The following is a 10,943-nucleotide window of genomic DNA, read 5'->3' on the forward strand; positions in this document are numbered from 1 at the left end:
AAAGATAAAATATTGGTGCTGAATTTAAGATAAATCACTTATCTTTTTACCCTCCCAGTTACTCATCAGTATTCATAAGAAGTATAAAAATGCATAGAGTATGATCAGGAATGACATTCTTAAATACTCCAAAATTCAAGTTTGATAGCCTCATTTGACACTATGTTCTTTTCCAGTTTCTGTTCACATGGGGCCACTGATACAAGTGGTGGGCAGACTTCTATCAGATAACATACTACCTCTCACAAATAAGTGGAATAATCTCAGAGGAATTAATATGAGTAATGACACTGCAGGCCAGAGATGAAAATATATGTTCAATGTGTGCCTGGTAGGGTAGTATGACTAGAAAGGTGATATGGACCTGACTTTGGAATGCACTGAACATGAGGCTAAAGTATATTACATTTATCCTAAAAAATAGCTCTGATTACATATCTTAATTACTCAAAATTATTTAATGACTGTCATTTACCTGCCAGCTAATGTGAGAGAATCATGACATAGACATCAAGAAGGATAGAATAGTCAATGACAGTGTCAATGAAAGCTTGACCTGAGGAAGCAGAAGAGGGGCATGGTTAAGATGGGAAAGTATTTATGGAAAATGCAAATAATACCATATGGAGCTTTGAAAGAGAACATTAGAGAATGAATATATGTTTGTGATTTAAACTAGTTTTTTAAAAAAAATTGTTATTGCAACTTAAAGTACATAGAGGCCAGCTTGGTGGTATAGTGGTTAAGTTTGTGTGCTCTTCTTTGGTGGCCCAGGGTTCACAGGTTCAGATCCTGGGCATGGACCTACACACTGCTCATCAAGCTGTGCTGTGGCAGTGTCCCATATACAAAGTAGAGAAAGACTGGCACAGATGTTAGCTCAGGGACCATCTTCCTCAAACAAAAAGAGGAAGATTGGCAGCAGATGTTAGCTCAGGGCCAATCTTTCTCACCACCACAAACAAAAAAAGTATATTGACAGCAACACACCAGATTTCAGCAGATATAGAAGAGTTGATATAATTTGGAAGCATTCATTTTGGCTGATAGTTGATACGTCTGGCAAGAGACACAACGGAGAGACTGAAAGCTTCTGCAAAGGTTAGATCTTATGTTAAATAATTATGTACTCTCCACTCTCTGGAACTTAACTCCGAATCTTCAGATAAGAGACTATGACAAGACTTCTTTGGGCCAGGTGCCCCCCGCTGGAGCTATCAATTGTGATTGTGAAGGGACTCTAATAGGCTTAGACAGGAACAGGTGACCATCCTTGAAAACAATTTCTCTGGGAAAATATTCAGTTATATTATAATAGTATGCTGATTCTTTGGTAAATATATGCAATGTAATTATCATAGAAACTCTATAAAATAAGGATGTTTAGTTCTATTACAATATGAAAAATATCAAAATGTGAAAAAATATCAAAAAAAGATCAACTAAAAATTAAAGCCAGATATATTTTAGAAATTTTTAAATAAAGTTATGAAATATATAAATAAAAATAGAGATTAATAATAAAAACATAGTGGAAAAATATGAGGAAGTCCACCAATTTGTGGGACAAGGAGGAAAAGAGTGATGAGAGGAAAGGAAAAGGAAGTTGAATCCAGTAAAGCCCAACGTGACGGAATTGTAAAAATGACAACATTTTCACAGAAATCATTTTGTAAAAGTTGAAAGAGAATTAGTAATATGAAAAACATATCTGAAGACATATCTCCATGTATTTTTTCTCAGTTAATAAAAGAGAAAATGAAAAAAGCAGTTAACAGTCATGGATGGTAGAATTTGAAAGTTTCAATGTTGAATATAAGTTATAGAAAGACCGAGTAAAGAAAATGGTGCAGGAAATGGCTAAATCATCTTTTCTTGAGAAAAAGCAATAAATCTTAGATTAAGAAATCACAAAGCAACTTTAAATTATTTGAGGCACACAATTTCTTAAGCCTTTCTCACACAATGCAAAAAACATAAGATATAATTCGTGGCTTCTATTGTTTGCAATATAATAAGATATTCATAATTTAATAAGATTGTCAGGAAGTAAATCCCCAAAATATGCATGATGCTGAGTCATCTATTTAATTTACTGTACTTGCTTTTTCTCTCTCCCAAATGATTGTAAAGTTTATTTACTAGACTTAGAACCTTGAGTTTAACAACAGCATTAGTTCAATACACGATTGCAGGAATTCTCACCCAAGGAATTACCTTTGCCATCTAATGGCAGTCCTAGAAAAGAATTCCTTAACATTTGTAACCACTTCTCCTTTTCTTCCTCAAAGAGATGAATATCCAAACTCTTACACGGCTCCTGGAAATTTCACCCGGGTCACTGAGTTTATTCTCACAGGCGTCTCAGAGCGTCCAGACCTCCAGATCCCACTCTTCTTTGTGTTCCTGGTCATCTATGGACTGACCGTGGCTGGGAACCTGAGCATCATCACTCTCACCAGTGTTGACCCTCGACTTCAGACCCCCATGTACTTTTTCCTCCGATATTTGGCTGTCATCAACCTTGGCAATTCTACTGTCATTGCCCCTAAAATGCTGATCAATTTTCTAGTAAATAAGAAAATCACCTTCTACTATGAATGTGCCACTCAACTGGGAGTGTTCTTGGTTTTCATTGTAGCTGAGGTTCTCCTGTTAGCTGTGATGGCCTATGACCGCTATGTGGCCGTCTGTAACCCCCTGCTCTACATGGTGATGGTGTCTCGGCGGATCTGCCTTCTGCTGGTGTCCCTCACACACCTCTATAGCTTTTCCACAGCTGTTGTGACTTCATCTTCTGTATTCTCTGAGTCTTATTGCTCTTCCAATGTCATCAATCAATTTTTCTGTGATACTGTCCCTCTGTTAGCATTGTCCTGCTCTGATACTTACTTTCCAGAAACAGTAGTTTTTATATTTGCAGCTACAAATTTGATTTTTTCCTTGATTATAGTTCTAGTATCTTATTTCAATATTATATTTTCCATTCTAAGCATACCTTCATCAGAAGGAAGGAAAAAAGCCTTTTCCACGTGTGCTTCACGTATGATGGCAGTCACAGTTTTCTATGGGACACTACTATTCATGTACCTGCAGCCTCGAACTAACCATTCATTGGATACTGATAAAATGGCTTCCGTGTTTTATACACTGGTGATTCCCATGCTGAATCCCATGATCTACAGCCTGCGGAATAAGGACGTGAAGGCTGCCTTAAAGCGATTTCTGACAAATTCACGCTGTTCTTTTAAATCAATTACATACTCTGTATGTAAATGAAGAGGTGTTTAAGATAGGCTGCCACTGTGTCAGAGAAAGCAAAGAGGAGGCAGCTGGCTGATATGTTTACAGGTATCTAAACCTGAGAATTAAAAGCCGCTAGGAGTTGGGAAACAGTGAATTAAAAAATAAAGTGGAGGTATTGGAGTTTGGAGGTTAATACAGAAACAAAGCATTATTCACTAACTTTGCTAAAGAGTTTGCTGATGTCCCATTTGAAAGAAATGTTTCCAGGAGTCAGGAAAGATATAAGGTGAAAAATTTTAGTAAGTTTGAACATAGCAAAAAAATATGGAGGAGAGAAGTAAGTCAATCTTTCATATTCCTTAGCTTCCTTTTTGCTTTCTTTTTTTTTTAGTGAGGAAGAGTGGCCCTGAACTAACATCTGTGCCCATCTTCCTCTATTTTGTGTGTGGGATGCCACCACAGCATGGCTTGATGAGTGGTGTAGGTCCATGCCCAGGATCCAGGCCCAGAAACCCCAGCTGCCGGAGCAGAGTACACCAAACTTAACACCGATGTGCCGCCAGGCCAGCCCCTCCTTTTCGCTTTCTTCCTGGGCGTGTTTGGATATAGTGGATCACTGTATCATGAACTGTAATCCAGATGGTGGAAATCTTTTTTATAGCTAAGTTAGGAAAAATTAAACTGACAAATGTATTTAAAGTAAAACTTCCTAACTCTTTCTTAATATATTTAATTAAAAAAATACTACTGATGAATTTATATTCTGAATCCTAAAGAAATATAGTTCAAATTATTTTTACTGCAATCAACATAATTTATATAATTTTTTAATGAATGACCCAGAGTACCATCATTGAATATGCTTTCATATTGGTTCATACACTTAGTGGATTCTCTAAAGGTTTTCCTGTCGCCTACTCTAGTCTCCGTCGTCTTTATTCTGTGTAATAAATGTACTGTATTGTGACATCATTAGACGTTCAATGGACCATGCTTGTAAGAGTTCCTTAATCATTAAAGAAAACATTTAATTGTTTTTATAAAAATTATTGTTCTATTTTCTGATAATTTTTGATAGTGAGCGTACACCAAAATCTGTTGTACAATTTTGAATAGATAGAGGCGGCCAGATAATATCTCAGACTAATCAACTCAGAATCACTAGATACAGGTCAGTAAATCCATATTTAATAAGCTCCATGAGTGCTTCTGACAGTTACCCTTAGGAACTAGTTGACAAATAATCAAAGAACTCAACTGGAAGAGACATATGAAAAATCATATTAACATTCTATGAATGTGTTCACTTTATTTATAAATGGATTCCAGTGTTGAAGAACTTCTTCAAGTATAAGCACTAAGTCTTCAGTAATAACAATTATGATATAAGAAAAGAAATGTAATCTACAAGACAAAAATACAAGACAAAATTAGACTCATAGACATGGAAAAGATTGTAATTAAGGTATCTTTGGGTTAGTCAAAAAAAAATCTGTTTTAAACTGTTTCCTACCAATTCTCTGGTAGGAAACTTTTTCCTACCAATTTATGCAAAGGGTTTTCTTCTAGATTCTTCAAATGAGGGAGAAGAAATATGAGGCAGCTCATAGAATAGTTTTTTTATCAGTTACACTAACATTGTGATAAAGCCTTTACTTGATACTTTACACTGTCTCTTCCTTCTTTTAATTTATTATAAAATTATTGACCAACGGCCCTAGTTTCAGAATGGACACCCAGAGCAGGTGGTTTAGTAAGCAAGGAAGACACCATAGTCCTTTGAAATCTTTTTATTTCCCCGAAATTAGATATGGGAACTCATATAGCCACTAAAAAATAAGAAGAATGAAATTATGTAGTGTCTTTTAGTATACATCCTCTTGTTAATCAACGTTCAAACAGTGGCGCAGTGGTTAAGTTCGCGTGCTCTGCTTTGGTGGCCCGGGGTTTGTAGGTTAGGATCCTGGACACGCACAGGTGCACCATTTGTCAAGCCATGCTGTGGCAACGTCCCACGTAGTGTAGAGGAAGATGGGCACGGATGTTAGCTCAGGGCTAACCTTCCTCACAAACACACACACACGCAAAAACATTGATATATTGATGTAGTCTAACATTACAAGATGGAAATCCTTAATTTACTACTTTACATTTGTTTGTCTGAGCAGCCAAGCTCTGTTCACTGGGCATGGTCTTTACTACATGTTTATTCACAGACACTGTGCCCTATAAACCTTTTTGGGGTGAGACATGAAAGTGAGGAAATGGATGTTGCTGGATGAACTAAGCCTTGAGTTACACACGGACGTTTGCAGTGGTCGTTACATCTCTGCATAGAAATCTATGAACTTACCTTAAACCAGACCATCAGGTGAAATACACGCAGGATTCACTGCATAAAGTTTCTGAACTCCCATGTAAAATGTAGTTTTAGTCTTCCATGGCCCTCTATAAAATGTCCTCTATCAGTTAAGCTTTATTTAATTGTTTAGCCTGATACAATATTTTAAGATAAAGAAACAAAAAAAGAATTGGGAAATCAAATGTAATTTCTGGACTCTTTAAATATTTCTAATTCATCAGTAAGAGTTTCCTTTCAATTACTTTAGTGTTGAAAGGCTTGTCTAGGGACACTACCCATTCCCCTTTTGCTTGTTTTTTGTTTGAAGTATTGTACTGTATGTACACAATGATCAAGGATCTCAATACCAAATCACAAGTCGTGGCATTTTATAACGAGGCACAAGCAGAGATGGGACATTTAGCCAATTGTACCAGACGTGTTTCCCAGTTGATAAAAAAGAGACATTATGTATTCACAGAAGAATTATTTAATATGTAGAAAATATAGTTCAAATATATGTACTTCCTATTTTGATCATCATTTATACAATGTAACCAGGTTGTGATTTCTAAGCATTTTCTATATTTTCTTTTTCTGTCAAAGTGTCCTGTTCATACACCATAAAAGAGACATGTATGATTCTATTCCCCTCTTCATTATATTGCAGCCCATTGTCATAGCTAAAAATTTATTTAATTGAAAACTAAGGGCAAATTTTAAATTCATAGTCAGTATATAAAAGCACAAATCCACCCTTCTTTCCCCACACACTAAAATGACAATGTATTTCTTAGTCACCATCTGGTTCAGAGTGACTGAGTTGTAAGCTAATGCCCAAAGATTTTACCAAATGCCTGTGCATACAGTATTGAGGAGTAAGCCCTTTAAGGAGTCAAATACACATTTCACAGAAAGCTATTTGTAAGACTTTTAAAAGCATAATTCCCATCTGCCTTATCTGCCTTTAAAAGCCAAATACAAAGACTGATACTACTAATCTACAGCAACAACAACAACAACAAAAATTTTTTAATAAGCTAATCATGATATTTTAAGAGTTAGGAGAATCTTAGAGCAATAATATACTAAAGGCAGAGCTGTAGATATGTTCTTCAAAAACAGAGAATGAAATCAGTAAGCCTTCAGTCTTACTGATTGGGATCTCAGTTGAGCAAAAACTGTCATTTTTCTGATAATCTCACTTGCATCATGCTCTGAGGTAAGTCCTTTGGGACAGAGACACTGACAAAACCATGCAATCAGCCACTAACCAGACTCATTATGAGGATAAAGAAGAGCTCTCTGTACCTGGGCAGGTGAGAAGAGTATATTTTAAATGGGTTTTGACTCATGGATGTGTACTGACATCGCTAGAGTAGCTCAAGAGAAGAGTTTTAAAACGTTAAGTACAGTATAACAAGATGAACTAGGATTAAAAAGTTTGGAGTATATTTTGTAAAATAAGCAGTGTTTTCTCTGACTTTCTATTAGTTTTGATGAAAGCATCAAGAGCATCTTGGTGTAAATAGACAAGAACAACTGAAGGGCTGGAAAGAAGTGAAGAGACAAGCTAATCACTTTTTTTATATATAAATGAATAAGTTGAATTTCAAAATATTAAAGTGATTTTCCCAAGCTCATGAAGCTAATTAAAATCAGAGCCAGTTCTAGAAGGTAATGTTGAATGAACGTCATGTATTCATGTATTTAGGGTTTGTGGAAATTATACATGTACTTAACTCCAGTGTTTTGCATGTTCTCTGCGTGAAACCATCTTTGCCTTAAATCTTTCCATGTTGGTTTTGATAATGTTTACCCAGGGAAATCTTCCCATAACCTTCTCTTCCTCAAAGTCTTCCAGTTACATGGCTTCCTTTCAAATGTTCTCTTTGTCCTCAGCACTCAACTCCATCAAGATCAGTGTAACTCAACATTCTGAGTCTGTTTGATTGTTATCTTCCTCTCTTTAGACTCTAAGCTTCTTGATGGCTGAACTCTGACCTTTATTTGTTGTCACCTCAAAAGTCAGAAAGACATTTGATACATAATAGATAGTCAATCAATATTTTTTACTGCACACAAAATTGCAAAGTTATATATTAACTTATATTGCTCTTTAAAAATATATACATACACACACACACACACATATATATATATATATATATATATGTATTTGTTTTTAGGTTAAAGAAAATAAAAATTCCAATTTAGAATCTATCAGGAGGGTTGGAAAAACCAGGTCAATGATTTACCCAATTATAATCTATGTCAAAACTGTGCTTTCTACAATTACAGTAGCTAGAGATTTTACTCAGCATTAGTGGGGAGTATATTAGACAAAGGTCACCGGTATGTCCCTGGAGATACTTTCCAAAGCAAAGAATATAAGGTGAGAATAAGGGAAGAAATATTCAAATATAATTATTATGATATTAATCTTAAATTAACTAATCCAAAATTAATATTTACTTTCCCATTTCCTAACATTTATGAGGGACCACATCAGCATGGCTCTCAACATAAGATGTCTCAGGTCTACCAGGGGACGAGGGATAGAAGCGGATGGTTGTCATAAATGTGAGAAGAAATATAAATGAAGTACGTCTAAAGTGATTCTAGAATACAAGTACAAAATATAGTAACTCAACATGGGAAATAGTTGTTCACAGAAGAGGCGATATTTCAATAGGCCTTAAAGTTTTCCCTTCAACTCTTCATTTTTCGTGTAGACAAGGTTACTATGAATGGCAAAGACAACAGTAGAGAAGCAAGAAAGGGCATGTTGTTATTGACAAATGTAGACCAATTATAGTAATTGGACCAATGGATGTCCACTGATGGTTGAGAGAATTGAATGGAATTGGGATTATAAAAATATTAAGGGATGAGATTGTGAAAAGTTAAATGTGCTTTCAAATATAATTTACACTTTATTTTTAATAACAAACTAAAATGGTTTCTATGTACAAATGTCAGAGTTTTGTGTTTTGGAAGTGGAGAAAAACAATTGAAAGAAAAAGAGACCAGAAAAATAAAGGAAGTTTGGATAAACCTTTCTTTCTTTCCAGTCCAGTCTATTGTCTGTTCTTTTACTGCTCTGTCTTCGGACTCTAAGTAATGTCTGGAAATTAATAGTGAATTGAAATAGACTTTTAAGGAAAGAACAGTTAGACACAAGCAAGACAAATGTTAAGGACAGAATATGCACAGTCTTGATTATAGAACAGAGTGGAAGGTGGTGTTTAGAGCTGTTGATAGGTAGGTTGCTTATCTACTTGTGTTGGTGAAAATGGTGATGGTGTGTAGTGGTCGAGAGTGCAGTTTTTGAAACTGTACTTGTATCTACTAGTAGATCATGAGTTTGATTTTTAGAATCTTGACAGTTTGGGATATTTGGATTAATTAGAATAGAACAGATTACAGTAGAACGCAAAAGAACATGATAATTTCATGCCAGCTGATGAGAGTATTATTCTGGATAAATTTATTAGCTCCATGATATCATGTAACAAGTATTTATCTCTGTGATTTGTGGTCAAAAAAGTTTGAATCTGAGAGCTAGTAGTCTAGAGAAGGGTCTTGGTCTGAGCAGCCCAACAAATAAAAATTTTATTTTATTTCCCCTATTCTCTTTCCTTTTTCCCTTTTCTTTGCTCAAAATTGACTTTTATTTTTAATACACAAAATGGATATTTGGAATGGATGGGTTACTAGGTCTTATTTATCTTAATTTCCATGTTGTTGTAATTAGACTTTAAAACTTCATCTGTATTAGTTTCAAAAGGAAATATATGATTTATTTAGAATAAAGTTAAGGTTAAGTATTTTTTGAAAGTTATTTCTTGCCACATGGTGTTTTTCAATAAACATATTTATTGAAATAAACAGAAAATAACTAAACGTGTTTTTGATAAATAAACAGTAGTTGTAAGTACAAAAGAGCTGTTAGTAAATTCTGAAGAAAATTGGAAGAAACACAGACTCTTATTTTATTTATGTATTTATTCTCAGTGTAATTTCAAGACTGTATAAAGCAATTTGTATGAGTTTATCCAAGAAATCTTTGTTTTCATTTTTCAGGTATGAGGATAGTGAAAGAGAAAGAGAGAGAAAAAAGGAAAAGGAGTAGGACAGAGATGCGCCATTTGACATTAATAGTAAGAACCTAGTTCTATAATTTTTACACTTTCCTAAAATAAATTTAATTGCGATATTCAATAATACAATTATGAAAAGCAATGAAAATGAATAAGAAAAAAATAAATAGAAAGATATACAACTTAAAGTAGGAAAAAAATTAATACACAAAACGTAATTCAAATCTATGCTTACTTAATAAAAGGTAAAAATGTTGGAAGAGACTTATAAATTGACTTTTAATGAGACATAAATTTCCAAATCTCTTGGAAAGAAACTATCAATTTTATTATAAATGGCAATATATTATAAAATTATATGGGGATTCATTCTCTTTGATCATGTAAGTTCATGTTTTAGAGATAAAAATGCTTGTGCAATATTATAGCAAGCAAAATCTGGAAACAATTTGTTTCTAACAGCAGAATAACTAAGATATGCTGTACTGTGTGGACTCCTGAGTCAGAAACACGTGGATTTGAAACCCAGCTAACTGCACTCAGACCAGCCATCAGATTTTGTTTTGGATGTTTCTGTTTCAATCTCCTACTCTTCATCTCTAAAGTGGGCAAATAATGTGGTTTTTACATAAATGTTTAGTGAGATTAAATGAGGTAAATAAACACCTGACTGCACCTTCCATACATACTTGTTTTCAGTATTTGCATTATTAACATAACTGTGAAGATTATTTTGCAAACTATAGTGAACATTAAGTGATAAATTACTAAAGTAAAAGAGAAAATACATAACTATATTTCCACCAGCACTGGGACAATCTAGAGTTGTGTCTGCACAGGTACAATTACAGATCTGTCAAAGTGGTGCCACTGCAGAAGATCTATTTTCTTTTAAGTTATTAATGTTATCATCTTTTCAATGAAAACAACAACTCAAACATTTTAACAAGTCAGGTCGTAGTTTTAAGTAGCTTAATGCACAAGACTTTGGAACTGAAACTAGGGCAATGAGGACTGTTCCTAGCTCCCATCTTTGTATGTTCAATGGATTTGAGAGAAGAGAAATATGCCTTTTCTACATATAGCTCTTTTCTGCTCTCTCTCCTGTTTCCAGAACCTCAGTATTCCAATGACCGCTATATTAGCAACAAAACGTCTTTCCAAGATGTTAGAATGTAAAAATATCACTTATAGGAACGACAACTTGAACTTAACTCTTTTCTTAATTCCTCATGCAGATGCCGTAAAGAGAT

At 34.5% G+C, this 10,943-nt stretch overlaps 1 protein-coding gene across 1 annotated transcript; it reads left to right on the forward strand.

Annotated features, from left to right (window-relative positions):
* The first annotated feature begins 284 nt into the window (after positions 1–284).
* Positions 285–3,279, forward strand: LOC131395382 (olfactory receptor 8J1-like). Its single transcript, XM_058527280.1, has 2 exons — positions 285–331; positions 2,196–3,279. The coding sequence occupies exons 1-2, from the start codon at positions 285–287 to the stop codon at positions 3,277–3,279; spliced, it is 1,131 nt and encodes a 376-aa protein (XP_058383263.1).
* Positions 3,280–10,943: the final 7,664 nt, after the last annotated feature.

This window comes from Diceros bicornis, chromosome 31 (genome assembly GCF_020826845.1).
Source record: "Diceros bicornis minor isolate mBicDic1 chromosome 31, mDicBic1.mat.cur, whole genome shotgun sequence".
NCBI lineage: Eukaryota > Metazoa > Chordata > Mammalia > Perissodactyla > Rhinocerotidae > Diceros > Diceros bicornis.

Excerpts from the sequence above, each read along its gene's own strand:
- LOC131395382 (XM_058527280.1), top strand. The coding sequence starts at position 285 with ATGACACTGCAGGCCAGAGATGAAAATATATGTTCAATGTGTGCCTG. Across the intron at positions 332-2,195 it reads ATATGTTCAATGTGTGCCTG|GAATTCTCACCCAAGGAATT; the intron begins GTAGGGTAGTAT and ends ACACGATTGCAG.